Source organism: Nuphar pumila, unplaced genomic scaffold, assembly GCF_984573655.1.
Source record: "Nuphar pumila unplaced genomic scaffold, dmNupPumi1.hap1.1 HAP1_SCAFFOLD_2560, whole genome shotgun sequence".
NCBI classification, from domain to species: Eukaryota; Viridiplantae; Streptophyta; class Magnoliopsida; order Nymphaeales; family Nymphaeaceae; genus Nuphar; species Nuphar pumila.
This window is the reverse complement of record NW_028323956.1, coordinates 1487-18948: the sequence shown is the minus strand read 5'-3', so window position 1 is coordinate 18948 and position 17462 is coordinate 1487. Positions and strand designations below refer to the sequence as shown.

General features: G+C 52.4%; 2 protein-coding genes across 2 annotated transcripts; both read left to right on the top strand.

Moving 5' to 3' along the window:
* The first annotated feature begins 2904 nt into the window (after nucleotides 1-2904).
* Nucleotides 2905-4257, top strand: LOC149808630 (putative sugar phosphate/phosphate translocator At4g32390). The gene is made up of 2 exons (XM_089995222.1): nucleotides 2905-3312; nucleotides 3976-4257. Exons 1-2 carry the CDS (start codon nucleotides 2905-2907, stop codon nucleotides 4255-4257), a joined length of 690 nt encoding a protein of 229 aa, XP_089851348.1.
* A 7501-nt stretch (nucleotides 4258-11758) lies between these two features.
* Nucleotides 11759-16775, top strand: LOC149808629 (putative zinc metalloprotease EGY1, chloroplastic). The gene is made up of 8 exons (XM_089995221.1): nucleotides 11759-11983; nucleotides 12853-13164; nucleotides 13546-13806; nucleotides 13897-13989; nucleotides 14236-14438; nucleotides 14988-15298; nucleotides 15704-15960; nucleotides 16623-16775. The coding sequence occupies exons 1-8, from the start codon at nucleotides 11759-11761 to the stop codon at nucleotides 16773-16775; spliced, it is 1815 nt and encodes a 604-aa protein (XP_089851347.1).
* Nucleotides 16776-17462: the final 687 nt, after the last annotated feature.

Sequence of the window (17462 nt, the reverse complement as noted above, 5' to 3'; positions counted from 1 at the left end):
CACCGAAGCAGCACGATTATGTCGTATATGAAGACTGCTGAAACTCGACTATGTACACTGAAAACTCAACCCTGTCAGGGCCCCTGAACTGGTATAAAGACAGGAGGGCTATCTCGCGATAACGTTTCATGTTGTTGAAAGGCTTTCAGAAAGGCTTTCAGAAGGGCGGAGTCCACCAAAGGCTTTGGCAAAGCTCCAAGGTCAGGTGGTGCCCGAGAATGGCAGCTGGAGTTATAAAATCCACGCTTCCTCGCTGCAGACTGAATCCGATAAGTAATCCGTGTGAAAAAGGCGCTTCATGACTCGGCCAGCAAGTGCACCCGAACGCTGACATGTTGTGATGCCACGCCGTGGTCCACGGGTGTAGGCAACGGACAATTGCAAATGTAACAGCGAGAGCACGTAGACATAGCCCTTACCTTTGTCACAGCTGTGGGCGTTCACTTCAGCGCTGGGGTTGGGGTTGAGTTGCGACTGCGAATCAGCTTGTCGCTCGTCTGCAACATATTCAGCTTGCGCGCACAGCACGAAATGTCCGAAATGAATGCACTGGGTGCGCAAAACAACATACTTCCTGCATCAGTCTGACAGGTGATAGGTGCATGCATCCGTTGACATGACACCAGGGCTTGGCCATGGAATCTAGTCTAGCACGTCCCGAACACGTATTTAACTTTTGTCTTGTGTGGTCCGTGTCTCGATAACCATTGATTATCTCATCGCGAATGTTTGAAGCGTGTTTTGCATTCATGAACTGCTCAGGTCAGTGCATGTACGTGCCCCGCATGCTCCATCGTCAAACTTGGAAAGTTATTGTTGTCATCGAATTTCGTGGTCATCACGTATTCCTCACTTGTGTTTGAATTTAACGTATCAGTATACTACTAATGGGTGATGTATTGCAGTGAAGTGATGCTCGGCTTCGAATGTCCACCCTGAACGACACAACCAATCGCGACCACCCGGTGGCGACGTCGCGTTGCAGCTGAGGCACAAATGCGTGTGGAGCGCACATGCCACCCTATCATGGCTTTTTGCGTTAAAATAATCATGTGAACAAGCTGGAACGTCAAGGCAGCGACTTGAGTTATCAAGGCAGACCACAAATCCCAGTGACAGAGACATGATGTTCGAGAACAATGCCGCGGCTCGCTATGCTTTGTCATGCATCATTCCCTGCTTATGGATGATGGTGTCATCCACCCTCATCCTCCTCAACAAATACCTTATGCGTGACAAAGGTACGGTCCTGCGCATGTTCGCCAGTTCATGAACCCCACAACAATGGTGGTTCTGGTATGACAGCACCATCAAATGTCCCGAATTGTCCAAGCACTCGGAAATTGGTTTGATACTTGGTGAACTTTCGCGCAAGTTAGGGGAGCTGATATATACACTGCTGCCGACCGAGCATGCTAACAGCGTGGGCTGCTCGTTGGAACAGCCTGCTTGCCCACTCCACGTGCCTGTCCAGGTGAATGAGAGAGGGTGTTGGAAAATTTCTTGAACACTGCATGGGATGTATCAAAGCGTGTTCTGCTGAATTTCAGTTTACAGGTGCGAATCACTCACAGCGGGGAGTACATAGGACAGTGTGTCATGGACCCCACGATATAGCAAAGGCGACCGGTTCGCAGGCTTTCATTACCCGATGATGATGTGTTCGCTTGGACAAATCTTTTCGGCGCTGGCGGCAACTGTATGCTGCCGAGTATTCAAGATCGGCAACGCCAGCAAACACATCGGCCTGCGCTTCTACATGACGAACATCATTCCAGTCGGCTTCTTCATGTCGCTCACACTTATGGCTGGAAACGCTGTATACATGTACCTCACAGTCTCCTTCATCCAGATGCTCAAAGCGTTCACTCCCGTCTTCACGATGGTGGGGCTATTCATGGCAGGGCTCGAGGTGCGCGGACCTCGCTTTTGTGAGCTGTGCCTTGCCGCAAGCACGCTTGCAGTACTGAGCGGATTGTGGGCTGACATGGAGTAGACCTGTTCATGTTGATATGGCGGCAGCTTGCGAGACAGAGTGGAGCTCGCTTGGTAGCAAAGATGACTCGGCCAGTGGGTTTTCTCCAGTGCCAATCAATGCCAGTTCCATGAAAAATTGACAATTGATAAGTGAGCAGCAATCTGGGACATGTCGCGTGTGAATGGGCTACAACAACCGGCCAGTTGGGCAACATAGTGCTGCGTTGCCTCAAATTCCACTGGGCACTATTGAAGCCAAGCAGGAAATTCCGTTTGTTTGCCAAGGCTACGGTTCCGTGCGGTGGTTTGGTCATTATCATGGACCACGTACAATGATGATCTTGAACATTGTGAGAGGCATGCACGTGATTGGAGGTGATGGTGCTCTGAGCTCAAGTACCTCAGATGGGGATTGTGTAGCGTCTATCTATCAGGCAAGGCATCGTTGCCTGTGATGGTGTGTGGCATTTCGCTGCAAGAACGGAGCGCAACAGCAAATATCTGGCTACTGTGCATGTTGTTGCATCGATGCACAGGAACAGCACACAGGTGTCTCGATATATAGCTCGCAAAAAATAAACAGGCTTTGGGCAGTGGTGACCCGTAGAATGGAAAGAACCGCAAGATTTGGTTTTGTAGCGCCGCTAAGCTGCCCAATTGTTGTCTAGGCTACGGTTTTAGTGACCTCGTCTCCCTGCCGCCTAGGGAACGTCCAGGGGTGTGGAGAAATGGCCAAGGGACCTGAGTATTTGCTGTGAAGTACCACCGCTTTTCAGTGCCTTGGCTTGTGTGAGCGGCAGTGCCTTTAGACGAGTCTGACCATTTCAATCGCAGACGATCCATGATGTTCGTTTGCGAGAGCGAGACGGGTGTTGCTTGTCAGCATGTGCTGTGCTGCTCCGACCGCTTAACATATTTGATGCAACCATGGGATCTCGTATTCAGGTGCCCACATGGACTCTCGTGGCATCTGTGCTCGTGATTGCCTCCGGCACGGCAATAGCTGGCTACGGGGAGATCAATTTCTCCGTCGTCGGCGTGCTTCTGATGGCGCTCTCTGAATCAGCAGAGGCCCTCCGCCTCGTCATGACGCAATTCATGCTGCAAGGCCTGAACTTCCACCCGATCGAAGGCCTCATGTACCTCTCGCCCGCGTGCGTGGTGTGGGTGTTGTTTGCGGTGTGGCTGTTTGAATGGGAACGCATGGTTCAGGAGAACGCGATTCAGATCGTTCGGGACAATGCACTCATGTTCACAGCGGCCGCCACTCTGGGCTTTGTCTGCAATGGCCTCGTGTTCTTTACAATCCAGCTCTGCGGGTCTCTCACCCTGAAGGTGCGCCCTCTGCCCTTTCATGTGCATTCAGAAAAGTCTCTGCATGTGGCATGGTTGGGGACATGTTCGTTTACCTTTCGTTGGTTTCCGCTTGACCAGCAGTGCGCTTCAGCGCGGCCACTACACTGCTTGTGTATGTTTGTTAAGTGCATGATGTGTGGTGTGCCCGCACTTACCCATGCCTTGTTCTGATGCCAGCCAGGTTTCGCCGGGTATGAGCGTGGCAACTTGGCCGACCATTTTCCTGGGAGGGTGGCGCGCTTTCTACCCAAACTGTGCAAGAATGTATTGCACAGCGGTAGAAACCAGATGAGTTGCATGAAGCATCGAGTCTGCAATGAGCTGTTATGCGAACTCAGAACGAGGAGAACAGAAAACCATGCGGTGAGTGGTCTGAATCCAGTCGCAACAACAGCACAATTCACCCCACCTGTCATCCCTGAGCACATAAATCATGATTATACTCCACATAATCGCCCATTATGTGCATACTCAGAAGTTGCGGTTTGAGTGAAACACCTGTGGGCGAGCACTGATGTGATTGAAAGTCATCTCCCCGCCAGCCCCTGCTCACATTGAACGATGTCGAGCACATGTCTTGCCAGATGCACGTGGCATCTACTCGAGATCAAATGTCTGTCATGACATTTCGTGCACATGCAGGTGCTGGGGACTTCTAAGAATGCCGGCCTCGTGTTGTTCTGCGTCATGTTCTTGCAAGAAAAGGTGTCGATGCTGCAAGGTTGTGGCTACACCTTTGCGCTCACCGGCTTCTCCTGGTACCAACACATCAAGATCATGCAAGCCAGTGAGAAGAATAAAGACCTCAATAAGCACAATGAGCTTGAGTCCATCCCTCTGAACGCCTCGTCTGGGTCTACCAAGCTCGGCACGCCGAAAAGCGGGGAGGCCACGTCGTTGCGTGGGGCTGCCAACCGGCGATAAAGCCTCCAGTGCCTCATGAATTGCAGTTGGTTCCGCACAAAGCTAGCTGTGAGTGTGACAGCGTGCTGTCTTTCACTCGGGTATTTGGCAGTGCATTCTGCGCTTGCTCAGTTTGATTCATGCAGCAATGCATGAATCGAATCACAACACAGGACCGAGTTGCAGGTATGTGCTGCTATGTACGGGGTGATGCGCTCTGTCTTCTGCATACGTAGCATGTCAGGATAGCGATTCTCTTTCTCTGTGTAATATAATATACCACGGTTGTTGTCATCACTTTCGGTAGTGCCAGAGAAATAGTCCTCCCCATGAAGCGGCGCTGGCATGCCATTGCCAAAAGGTCGCTTGAAATTTGCTGCATGATGCACCGTAGCATCATAAGAACGCCTCTGCGTTGCACGTCATAGACTTTTGGGCACTGGCCATACATGTGGCGGGCCGTTTGGGCTGCCGGGAGGACGTCCGGTACATATCTCGAGATATTGGGATGCAAATGCAGCAAACACTATGCCGTGCGCAAGGTGCAGCCCACACATCGCTGCAGGATCTTTCCACTTTTACGACGTCCATGTGCGTCTCCATCACGTGCGTGTGACCTCAACACCACACGATCTCACTGACGCGCGTCGTCCGCGACGTGGACCACGTCACGTCCGAGTCATGGCCAAGCCATGTCATGGAACCCTGTCGCAGGGCCTGCGCTCACGTCGCGTGCAACGACTGATCATGCTGGTGATTTCTGAGAAAATCCATGTACAGCCTGATCACCAAGCATGTCATATGATCGGAATGGCGTTATTGTTGACGTGATGACATTTTGTAAGCAAGCAGCACCAGGGCATGAGGCTGGGTAGGGTATCGGGACGGCGTTCGCGACGCTTCTTACGCCTTATATGTCAAATTGACCGTGTTTACTGTTGTATTGACGAATTAGCTGTGCTGCTATGACTTGCTGATTTGGCACTCGTGGACACTGTTCGGGCGTGCCATTGGAGCATACGGTATGTGCATGGACAAACACGCCATTTTATTGACTGGAATATGCGCGTCTTCCGTGATCAGATGCGGCTTTTCTTGGATGGTTGCAAATTCTTCAGTCGCAATGGGTTCGTCTGCGAAATTTGACAACAGGGAGGTGATACGTTGAAACGGTGGATGCAGGGAGATAAGGGGTGGAAAAAAGATGATTTTTAAATAGTTGTGCCTCAGGTGTGTTCGGGAACCAAAGTATGCGCATCCAGTGTTCAGCAATTTGTTTGCCTGGTTTGTGCCTGTGAGAACTTCCCGGCTCTGTGCTCGATTCGACGAGATCGGGGCTGTTAGTTGCATGGAAAGAATGAAAACGCCTGAAATATACAGGATTTTATGTGTTATCTATACATTTCAGCGCAAAGGCTCATAACATCCAAAGAGATTTGAACATTGCTTGTGTTGGTGCGCACTTTTAATTGCCAGATTGCGCACGAGGCTTCTGTGGAGCCACGAATGATGCATACAGGCTGGAAATGACGATGGATGCAGCAACATACTCAGAAAAATTCGTAGGCAATGCGAGCAATACGCACACATTGCTCCCGTGCGGATGGAAAGCGTGTGGCAAAGCTGTGCAGTTGCACAACCTGGACAACGTGGACACTGTGCCACCAGGATACAGACCCATGCACCATCTTTGCAGGTGGTGAAACCAATCATATGCATAATATGCCGTACCAGCATAGCAGAGTGGCGTTCTCAGGGACTAGGAGAACACGGGTCGACCTTTGCCACCCAAAGGGGAAACAAACTGCAATCCAAATTCTGTCTCATGCAGCACCACTTATTAATCGACAGGGACCTGGCAATGGGTATAGCATGGAAACACACACATATACAGAAGACCCTAGACACCCTCCCATGCTTAAGCAGGAACATGTGATATGCAGACGCTCAAGCATGAGTGCACCAGCTCCGACACTATCGTCCATTCAGCACGACATTCTCGCGCTGATTGCGGGCAGGCTACCGCCGTGCGACCTGGCATCGCTGTCGTTGGTGTGCAGAAGCACCAGTGGAGTCTTGAAGGATCCCGTCATTTGCGAAGCGTCAATGGAGGCCACAATTCCCAAGGTGCGACCAGAATTCTCCATTCTGCGGAGTTCGGGCATAGAATAAATCAAATCAAACGGTTATCACACCATGCCCCCTCCGATGCCCTAGAAGCTTGCCAAGAGCAATGACTTTGCTTCCGGGCGCTTGACAAACATGATGGATTTGAGGAAAACACCATAGCATGTTAGTATGCATAGTCTTTGTGACACACAGGGCCCACATCCACTTCTGCAGCACTCCTGATTTGGCACAAGACAAACTGCTGTTGACAACTTGCACGACAGCTTAGTCAAGGCAGGAGGCACTACGTCCATAAGCTTCACAGCTGTGGCGCTCATCACTCGTGCCGAGACCTGAGAGAAAATGGCACAAGTGAAAATCGCCTACCAAAGGATCGTGTGACTGAAATCAGATGTTTGCGTGGCATAGTGCAAGCCATTGCAGCAATTTAATTGATAGGTTTCAATGACAATGCGTGGTGTGCCTTGCAGTTGGCCGAAATTGTGACGCACCCGCAGCCTCCACACTGGTGGGCATGTGGAGATTGGCCTTGCAGACTGCGTGGTTTGGCTTGTGGCCAGCCCTTCCAGGCACAGGTGTACCATCGCGAGGTCCATGATATCTTGGAGATCTTTTTTATGTCAGCTTATGATGCAGAAGTTCGCGTTCAGCGCTTGCAATCTGCCGGGTACCAACTAGTAGCCAGGTACATTGCCCACATAGCCGTCTGCAGAACACCGCAATGAGTTTCAAAACAACGTCAAGACTGACACATCCTACCTGGCATACTTGCTGTCAGGGAACTCTGACGCTGTATGCTAGCCTTGTACAGCCAAGGCATAAATGATCTCGAGTACTGAAAACTTTTCCGGGCACGTCAAAACCGTGTCTACAGAGTGTATCTCGAGATGGTGATGAACAGTATTGAGCATTGATGCTATTTTACCAAACCATCGTATTTCACGAGATCCATTGCCAGTGTTCATGCGTATGAACCCTTATTGGCGCATGAGCTCAGGTACCTCCCCATGGCTTACCAGGATCCCATGCCATCCTATGCCGCAACGGGCAAGCCGTTGCCCACACGCAGCGTGTCAGAGGTAGTCACAACGGAACAGCTCCGTTCGGTGAGGCGTTTTTCACCATTCAACGTATGCCGGACGCAAGCGGACAAAGTATCTCTTGGCCAGCAAGTGGAAGTGCAATGGAAAGGCTTCAAGATGGATCCCTTTGGCTGGTGGCATGGAACAGTGTGCGCAGTGAACCAGTGAGTTGCTGCATCATCTCGTCCGCAATTCAATTGCACTGCTGTGGTGTGGTCACGTGCATCACGGGCACGGATACATAGTATGTCCATGTAGATTCTGCAACATTTCTTGCATGGTTGACATGCTGGTGGCAAAGAGGGTCCGCATCTCTCCTGGTTGCAGGCTATTGGAGCGGAGCAGCAGTCACCCACACGGTTCAATGGGGTCGAATGCTTCTTGCAAAGGCTGGCTGCCAATCCAATTGTCATTTCTGCCTTTGTGTGTATGTCATATGATTGTCACTTGATTTGCACATCGCTGTATGCAGTGTTGCCTTGGCAGATATTGCTGGCAGCATGCTTCCACTTCATACCTTGACAAGAAGCCCATAAACCTTTCCAGTCATGCACTCACTTCTGGGTGTCAACATGAGTCGTCTTGAGCGTGCCTCTCTGAGATCCATCTGTGCGCTTTGGCAGGAATGAGGCAACGCTTTTATTTGACTCCCACCCGTATGGATGTAAATGGCGGCATGCAACAGTCCCGCTGTCAGGTGTCCCCGCTTGCGGCTATTCAAGCAAGGAGGGGAACTTCCAGCTGGAAGATGCTGAAACTGGCTACATTGGTGGCCTGCACGTGCTCACGCAGGATGAGATCAGCGAATGGCAAACCCAGCGCAGGGTGCTCACTTCAAGGTGAGCATGCCGGTACTTATGCTCATTCCCTTACCCATGTCGAGCCCTGGCGAGCCGGTTATGCGGTAGCAGCATATTTGAGCCCCCGGAACTGCCCAGCTTGTGATGACGCTGAATTTGTGTATTCTAAAGCTGCTAGGGATCACCTTATTCTACAGGCGTCCCGGCATCTTCAGGCCCTTGAATGCTGGATCGGGCTGGGCAGACAGCTTCTTAGCTTGTTCACATGAGGCCTTCCCTCAGCTGTCTGTTCTCGTTCTGCAAGTTCAGTGCACCATGGGGCTGCCAACCCCATGTCGAGAGCGATTGTTTTCAAGCTGGCAGGAATTGCTGCAGGATAAAAATGGGGATGGTAAGATGGTGCAACGTCGTTCAGATGCCCCGCAGCAGGCCCAACGCCCCCTTGAGCCCTAGCTGCAATGCTACGTCGGCGTTGGGGATTGCAATTGTTGGGAGTTGCCCTGTGGATCCTCAAAAGACGAATGAAAAGAGCGCAGAACCTGAGTCTCGGGACACCCCTCGATCGCAGCAGGTTTCGGATGTCCAGGCGGCCAACTCCGTCCTCAAGACCCCTCTCCTAGACGCCCGCATTCTGATGAGTTCAAGTGGCATGCAAGCTTGTGGCCAGCTTTCAAGCAACTCGGCCCTTGGACTCCACAGCAGAATCCGCGAGACCAGCGGTCCAACGACCTCAACGATGCGCTACGGCCATCGCATCTTTGGTGTTGTCGCTAGCGTCGGCTTCATTGGTGCTGTGCGCCGGACTGGCGGTGACCCTAGCCTAATTGCAGCCTCTCGTCCCACACGCTCTCCATACTCACACTCGCGGCATTCTCGCTCACCAGACAAGCCTGTTCGCAGGCACTGCAGCGGCCTCCAAGCCCTCGGTGGGCTTCGCATTAGCATGGGCCTTAAATGCTTCACAGGTTCGTGCAGCACCCACAGGTGCGAGGCATCGGGCTTGAGCGTGAGCGTGGCCGCTCAGAATGGTGCATTGGGAGTCCAAGGCTCGCACCACACACCAGACAATCGTTCTGAGTGCAACAGCACGTCATCTCCCTGTGTCGATGAGGGCTTGCCAAGTCAGCTTGCATCCCATCCGTTCTTCCCTTCGAGCGTTATCACGACATGTTTGGGATCGAGCCCTCCGCGCATGCCTGGCTGCTCCCCAGCCCTGTCCCACGGCAACTTCGGCCATCCAACAGCCCACAACCTTTCCACAGGGTCCCTTCTTAATGTGCAAAGACCCGAGCCATTGCACTCGCCTCTGCACCAGTGGCTGGGCTTTCCCGTCTCAGCGCGTCTGCTGATAGATCTACCTTGCCGTGCAAAGGGGACACACCAAAGTGTTCAGGTTAGCCGTGTTGAGACAGCTAGCAATCCAGGGGAGTCGCACGACAATTGCAGCGCCCATGACAGCAATAACGGTGCAAGCCCCTGTCGCTTCTTAGCTTGCAGCTCAGCAGCCAAAGACCCGCAGAAGTCCTGTCCTTGCTTGTTGGGTCGCTGGACTGATGTGACACGGCAGTTGGTAGGTTTGTATGCGCAAGCTATGCGGAGTTCTGATGGCCGTCGACCAGCGCACGCAGTCTCCTTCACTGGGCACATGAACGACACGCGCTGGCATATCCTGAAGCAGGCAAGCCCCCTTTCCAGACAACAGTCAAGCTGCCACAAGCATACCTGGCGTTGTAAAATGGGTAGAATCAATAGGGAATTCTGCCAGAACCCCTCGAGAGAACATGTGCAAGGGGGACTAGGCAAGCCGTGTGATCTGCCCTCAAATGAATGCTGTGTCTGTTGTGGCGCAATTGCCACGGACTTCATTCTCATTAAGTGAACACTCAAGGTTTGTTTCAGCGATAGGCAGGCATGCTGTGGAGTTGGTGAGAGTATGTTTGTCTCGGTTTAGTTGACCTTTTCGTCCTGTCTGGGTTATTGGAAAATTGCACCACTGAAACACACGCTTAATAAAAAGTATCTTGTTTGGGGGGCAATGTCTACTGAGTATACTGAATTGCGATGCGGTAGCTGAACCTTCAAGGGGCTTGGCACGGCTGACTGCTGAGCATATGGCTCGAGAAGTGCAGAGTGCGACTGTCAGTGCCGATGCTGTGCGTTGAATGCAGGCTTGGCAAGCGGAGAGACATCTTTTTGAAGAAAGGTGGTGGGCACGCATGTCAATTGATGTCAGGGCAGCATCAGATGTAGACGTGGGCTCGACTGGTTTTGCTTTGGCTGAGGAAAGCCTGGCGTCGGAGGACCCAGTTGCCCGACCTGAACGCCCAGTGGACAAGCCCATCAACCAGGTGCTGGAGTTCTGGTCACGAGAACTGGCAGCTGCCGATGTGCTGACGGCGCAACTGCGGGGCTTCTCTCCAGAGATTGTGTTGGGCCTGTTGAGAGATGTGTGTTGTGATGAGCATCTGCACTGATGCTTGCATGTCCCCACCTCCTAGGGGCTGGCTCCCTGGGTTGAAGGACAAGTGCACACGGTTTTCAGTCACAGACTGTTGAACAGGGCACGCGTTTTGTGTCCTTCCGAGGAACGCCAGGGTGAATCATTGACCCACCCGATCACTCCTTAGAATCGAAGAATTGAATATGAAATGGTCATGAAACTGCTAAACTGTACCAAGGTCAGACACATGAGATGGCTCGCTCCTGGCATGTCATCAGCCGTTGAACAGCGCTCACTCCCTGGCCTACCAGCGATGGCTAGCTCTCGTACTCCCATTGACATGCTGCTTGGACCCCTGTCTAAGCTTGTTTTCAAAGCTCATTTCAACAACCCCTCAGCAACGTGGAACTCCTGTGTTTGAGTTCCATTGTATACGGAGTACGAACACTGACAAGACACCTGACACCTGATAGATAGGCTTTTCTTTGTGCAGTTCTGAACACAAGGCCTCGACTGTTGCGTGGTGTCTCAGCTCTCGCTAATTTGGTGGACTTCTGCAAGGTTTGTTCGGTTCACGTGTAGTGCCTCCTTAGAGAAGCACAAAATGCTAAGTCATTGAACGCGTCACATCCGGGGGGGCAACATGGGAAGTCGGAGCCCAGTGCAAAATTGTATAATTTTGTACAATTTAGGTGCAGGCATAGACGCACAACGTCAGGCTAAACAGAATGAATTCAAGTTTCTGACAGAAAGAAGCGCGTGCGCTGCCTCTTCCAACCACATTGAAGATCGTTGCGGTCGAGGTTGGTGCGAAGCCAGTGCGATAGGATGCTATCGGGGGAAGATGTGGTATCTCAATTGGGCTCGGAACTCCGTTGCATGACAGGATTTCGTCCAGAGCAACGCGCCACTCAAGTTGATGTGCGACTCGATTATCATAGCTACGCGCCTTTAGTTACGGAGGCAATTTTCCTGATACGAATTGATTGTGCGTCAAGCCATTTGAGCTTTTCATTCCCAAGGTCGCTTGATCATAAAACGGAATTCCAATTGCAGTGCCAGCCAGTACCATGCTTGGGTTCTGCATGAGCGTGGGCAGTGCTCGGCTGCCACATTCTGGACTCCTCTCAAATCATTCCGTGGGACTCGGTGCGTATAAGGGTGCACGACACTCCGTGATCGTGCGCTCGCAGTCTGAGAGCACCAGCGAGATGAGGGGGAAGAAAAATCCAGACGTGAAGTCCACTATAGCAGGAATTGATGCTTTGCTGGGCATCGAGGAAGAGAAAGTTGAGGTGCGGTCAGTCGACCCTGATAGCCTGCTTCTGCGTCGCTTCTGTTGTCCACAGTTGCCAACAATTTCAAATCTCACATGATATGAAGAGATGTGGGGCTTTATCAATTACAGGCGTGTCGACACTTGTATTGCGTGTTTGTCTCGTAGCGATTCGTGTCCGCATGGTCTGCCTGCACCTTGTAGGAAAGTTGTAGCCTGTGGGGCAAGGGTTCGTCATGCCATGATACTGTCACATAAATTTGTATGTGCAGTTGGTAAACGTGCTGTCCAGGTCCATCCGGGACTGGTAGCCTTTTTGTTATCTAATGTGTGGTTGTGTGGCCGTCACCCCTAACGCCACAGTTGCCTGCTGGGCTGACGTGCGGGTGATCGCTGGAACTGCAGCTTGTATACTTCGCGCAAGTACGTTTTGCTGAAGTGACGCTGCACAATTTGCATGTAATTCTATGAGACGTGCGGTGCAGTAGGTATGTCACGGAGACACACGAGCCATGATGAGGCATACGAGCAAAACCCCCTGTCAATGTATATCCCGCGCATCTTCGTTATAGGTTATGCGGGCTCCATTTTGTTGCATCCCGCCACATCCCTCGAGCGGCAAACGACTTTCCTAGTCCGGCTCCAGGGACCTTGCCGTGAGGCTGTCCACCCTCGGGGGTTATCCCGAGTATCCTGCTCAACGCCCGTTTCACGGCAGGTCCCTTATCTACCCACGAGCTGCAGATATCTGATCCACACAACTTGGCGCGGGCTCAGACAATGAGTGTCCGTGCAAAATAACGAGGAATGTTCGAACCTGCGCACATGCGCTTACAGGCGTAGTCACAAACCACCGTGCATGGAGCTGACCTGCCTGTGCCGTAGCAGGAGAAGACAAACGTGGAGATCAGTGTGTCAGCAGCAGCGCTCAACTCGTTGAGCAACGCAGATGGCATGAGCGCAGCCACCCTGGACTCGCTTATACGCATCATCGGCACGGCTAAGGAGCTGGAGAGCAGCACACCCACGCGCAACCCAGTGGATGGGGCGTTCCGGGAAGAGGTTGAGCGCGTGACACGCTCGCTTGCTCTCAACTCGTCCGTTTCCGCCAGCGATGTGACCATCATCAAGGAGGAGATTCTGGGGCCCAAAAGCTTCTGGGTGACGGAGGCTGCGATCCTTGAGAATGAGTTTGCGGGGGTGCGCCTTTGCTCTGTTTAAAGACAGTTACGTGAGGTGCAGTTTCGTTGTCTTGGATCTCATTGTTCTTTGCTCTGGATGCTTCACCATCTCGTCTGGCCAATGCTTCAAAAGCGCAAGGAACTCTGGCAGATGTGAGCCGACGGGAATCACTGTCCAGCATTTCCCCAGCTACGTGCGCCCACTCAAAAGTCGATATCTTAGTGAGCAGTTAGGGCACGGTGTCTTGTTTGATTCATTGAGTGGCACTCCTACCACCGTGTGTTTATACATTGAGTGGCATTCTTATTCACTGTGCGGTCCCTTGCAAAAGAAGCCCCGCATCTTGAGAAGGTAGATTCCCTGGAGAGGCAGTTGGCATGACAGCCGGTAGTGCTGTAGGGTGTGTTGTTGCGAGGGAACCTGCGTGCAGCGAGTGCACAGGAGGCGTTCAAGCTGCTAGTTGAAGGGTGCGCCAAACGCTTCGGTACGCAGTACACAGTGAACATGGTCATCGACACGCAAGCCGAGGACAGCCCGCCAGACGGCCAGCCACGCGTCGCGTTTCAAGTGCTGCCGACCTCGCTTGCCACACCCAGCACGGCGAGTGGATGGTCGACCTTCGCTGCCATCGTCCTCCTGCTGCTCACGTTGGGTAGCACGGTGCGCTCCTCCAATATGGATGGTGTGTGCATTGTGCCTTGCTGCTGATGCTGGACGATGTGTTTATTGAGCTTTGCTGCTGACCGGTAGCACGGTGCGGTCCCCCACAAGGTGGTTGATAATGATCTGACTGATGCAACACCGCTGCATCCACTTGGACATTGGCGACTTCAACCTGGTACCGTATGCCCTGGCTGGTATCAATATACTATTGGCATTACCGCCCTGATTATGTTTCTACTACCTGCATGTCATGGATAATTTCAAGAATGATCAATGCTGGCATCAATGATCAATGTAGCCATTGGGGGCTACACGTGCGCAAATTGTCAGGCACTGTTGTTCCGTTGTGCGTCTTACAGTTGGCGGTGTCCCACGTGGTGGTTGTATTGCTGTTGCTGGGCGGCTCTCATGCATGGCGTGCTGCAGATGTCGTTAGGCATGTTGGCGGCGTTGCCAAAGCTTCCCGTGGAGACCGTCGCCTGGCTCTCGCAGGCAGATAGCCCCGACTTCGACGGATCCCTCTTGCCGGGGATCACGTCGTCGTTTGACCCCGTGCCCTTCGTTTCGGTGGTCACCACCATGTTTCTCTCCATCACCGGCGTCAACTTTGCGCATGAGGCGGGACATCGGTGAGTTTTCAACGGATCTTTGCCTGAGTTTCACACTCCACAGGGCTCTGCGTCTGGGCATGAGCCTTTCCACGAGGACTTGCATCCTTGTGGGAAGGAGCGTGCTTGGCCTTGATTGAATCAGCATTGCTTGTGTTTGCGGCCAGTCAGTCTCCTAGTTTGTATTCTCATGCACTCAGCATTCCCAGCTTGTTTATTTCGGACACGGAGGTCAGAGCAGCCAAGGAGTGGATGCTGCAGACTCACGACCGTGGGGTTCAAAGCTCACCAGCATCTTGTATGACTGGTTAACATTCGCCGGTGCTAACTGCATTTTCTTCCCCTTTGGTGCGATTGCTGACGCGTGAGTTCACCCAGTCGCTCGCCTTGATGCATCAGTTAGCTCAGCGTGCACAGCATTCTGACACTTTCCATGTGTTTACGAGGCCATGAAAGACAAGGATGATGGCATGAAGGTTGATGGTATTATTCACCGCAACCCCAACTCGCCGTGCAACAAAACACACACCCAGCACGCCGGTTGGTGTTATATCATTCAGCCACATGCAGGATAGCAGCCTTCTTCCGCAAGGTGAAGCTTGGGCCGGCGCTGTTCGTGCCGAACGGCTCCCTCGGCTCGTTCGGCTCGGTCACGATTTCGCAGTCACTGTTGAAGGACCGCGTTTCGATGTGGGATGTGGCGGCAGCCGGCCCCATTGCGGGCCTGTCGACAGGCGCTGCGCTGTTCATCTTTGGCCTCATGGCCTCCACCGACCCCAACGTCGACCCCGCCATGCTCATCCCTGTCCCCAACTTCCTTTTCCAGGGCTCCATTGCGCTTGGCTCCGTTGCCGAGGCTGTCCTTGGCAGCGGCGTTGACGGTGTGGGCCCGCGTCGTTACGGGGATCGTCAGTTGTTTACAGTTGCCAGTTTGACTTGCTCAAGGTCTATCTCCCACGAAAGTTTTTCCGGGGCTTGGCATTATGGCATAATGTCATATTGTAACCAAGAAACACACAAACATTACATGCTTATGTTGTAACTCCCGGTAAGGCAATTTGTCGCACACTCATTCTCTTCAACGAAGCGATTTCGGGTGGCATTCGTGGCGATGGAACATTCCGATGTGATGCATGTTACCTTCTCTCTAACACCGTCGCAAAGAGGTGTTTGTCTGAGTGAGTATGTGCTGTGACGGTGCAACCAATACGACAACGGCCTCGCGCAGGCGAAGTCTAGTGTGTTGGTATTGTTATGTAGCATGAGGCTGTGTGTGACATGTGCAGGTAAAGTTCTCGTGCACCCTGCAGTCATCGCTGGCTGGTGCACGCTCTTCACGCAAGCCTTCAATTTGCTGCCAGTAGGGTCTCTCGACGGCGGCCGCCTGACGCAGTCTGCTTACGGCCGGTCGGCGCTCGACTGGGCAGGGGTCTTGTCATACATGGGCCTAGCTTTGGGTGTCATTGGGTCCTCGCTCTCTCTACCCTTTGGCTTGTTCGTGCTCCTTGCTCAGCGGCAACCTGAACGCTACATCCAGGACCAGGTGCGCCACATCCTGGCAAGCGCCACTCGCTTGGTTTGCATTTGTGTTGCCTGGGTATGGACCGCATGCACTCAGGATGCTTTCATGTGCACTGTCATTGCATAGCGCACCACATCACCGCAGCACAGGCTGGAAAACGAAACGAGTATGCTCCCATGTATTTAATGGTCTTGAAGCATTCTGCCAGTCCAAGTGCCAGCTATGGTACGTGCTCTTGCTTTCATTAGAGTGGATGTGAGTGCACAACCGTTGATGTTTCATGATGTTGAATTGCGAGCTCCGAATTCGGGGTTGCTTTCCAGCATGTGTGATGTACTGTCAACGTAATAGAAACGAAACACTGACGACCATACCGTAACCTTTCATAAGCTCTCCGTCACAGATGTTCCCTGAAACAGCACTGAGTCCATGCATGATGCAGACGACAGCAGGACGTTTGAAACGGCTTTCGATGTGAACTGCAGTAAACCCTTTTTGTATCATACCTTTGCGAAACGTCATTACACTCCACCAGCAATTCACCACTGTACCTTGCAATTCAATCCACTTTTCACGTGCATGCCTGCGGAGGCGCGGTGGCGATCTGTGACTGTACATTTCGGCCATCTGCTTCTCAGGGGCTTCCAATGCACGATTTCACTGATGGTGTGTGCTTGGAGCAGGTCACTGGAGTGGGGCGAACAAGAGAAACGGTCACCACCATCTTGATTTTACTGGCCGTCCTCATACTCATCCCGTTCACGCCCGACTCCCCAGATATTATGGACATGCTGCCGACCGCCAGCACGACAATGTCCAGCTCCCTCACTGTGTGATGCATATGCACGTCTCACCTGCTTGCCCCCATAAGTTTGTGTGTGAGGTATCGTCAGTGTGCGAGGTGCCCTAAATTACCGGTACTGCCAGAGCCATGTGGGGTTGCCTGACACAACCGAGTGGTTATTGCCACGCAACGCACTGATCCTTGGGTTGATTCTGTTTTCTCTGTTGGCTCTGGCAACTGTTGGCTCTACGAAGTTGTTTGTCATATGTGTTCCACGGGCAGTCCACATTGGGCAGTTGTCCAGGGACATTGTTAGTCATTACGTCAGTGTGGCTGACACCTGGACGACAAGATGTAATCTCCTTCGTGTGGATTCAGGTGACGCAGGTAACCCAAAACAGTCTTACCCTTTTTCTCTGAGGGAACAACATGGCAACACACAATCGCTGTCAGAATCACACACGCACAGGATATGCTTCCGACTGGTTCACCTAGGGGATCTCAAATCCTTTGAGATAACATGATTCTCACGTTGCAAAAGCAAATTGGGAAAGGGGAGGGGGGTGTTCGCATATTATTGAGAGGACCTTTAGGTGGCCTTGGCCAGAAATGTTTCTTTGGATCGAACTGGAGCTTCCCAGTCCCACTTTTATGAAGCATGCCGGAAGGAGCACTTTCCTCACTCCACCAGCCAATTGCAAGTCATGTGGCGAATGCACATAGAAAAGGCGAATGCAGG

What these genes read in the sequence shown, in the direction of transcription:
- LOC149808629 (XM_089995221.1), top strand. Translation starts at nt 11,759, where the DNA reads ATGCTTGGGTTCTGCATGAGCGTGGGCAGTGCTCGGCTGCCACATTCT. An exon ending in TGCTCACGTTGGGTAGCACG is followed by an intron (nt 13,807 to 13,896) that starts GTGCGCTCCTCC and finishes GCTGACCGGTAG; the next exon opens with CACGGTGCGGTCCCCCACAA. An exon ending in GGCGACTTCAACCTGGTACC is followed by an intron (nt 13,990 to 14,235) that starts GTATGCCCTGGC and finishes GGCGTGCTGCAG; the next exon opens with ATGTCGTTAGGCATGTTGGC.
- LOC149808630 (XM_089995222.1), top strand. Translation starts at nt 2,905, where the DNA reads ATGGGATCTCGTATTCAGGTGCCCACATGGACTCTCGTGGCATCTGTG. An exon ending in GCGGGTCTCTCACCCTGAAG is followed by an intron (nt 3,313 to 3,975) that starts GTGCGCCCTCTG and finishes GTGCACATGCAG; the next exon opens with GTGCTGGGGACTTCTAAGAA.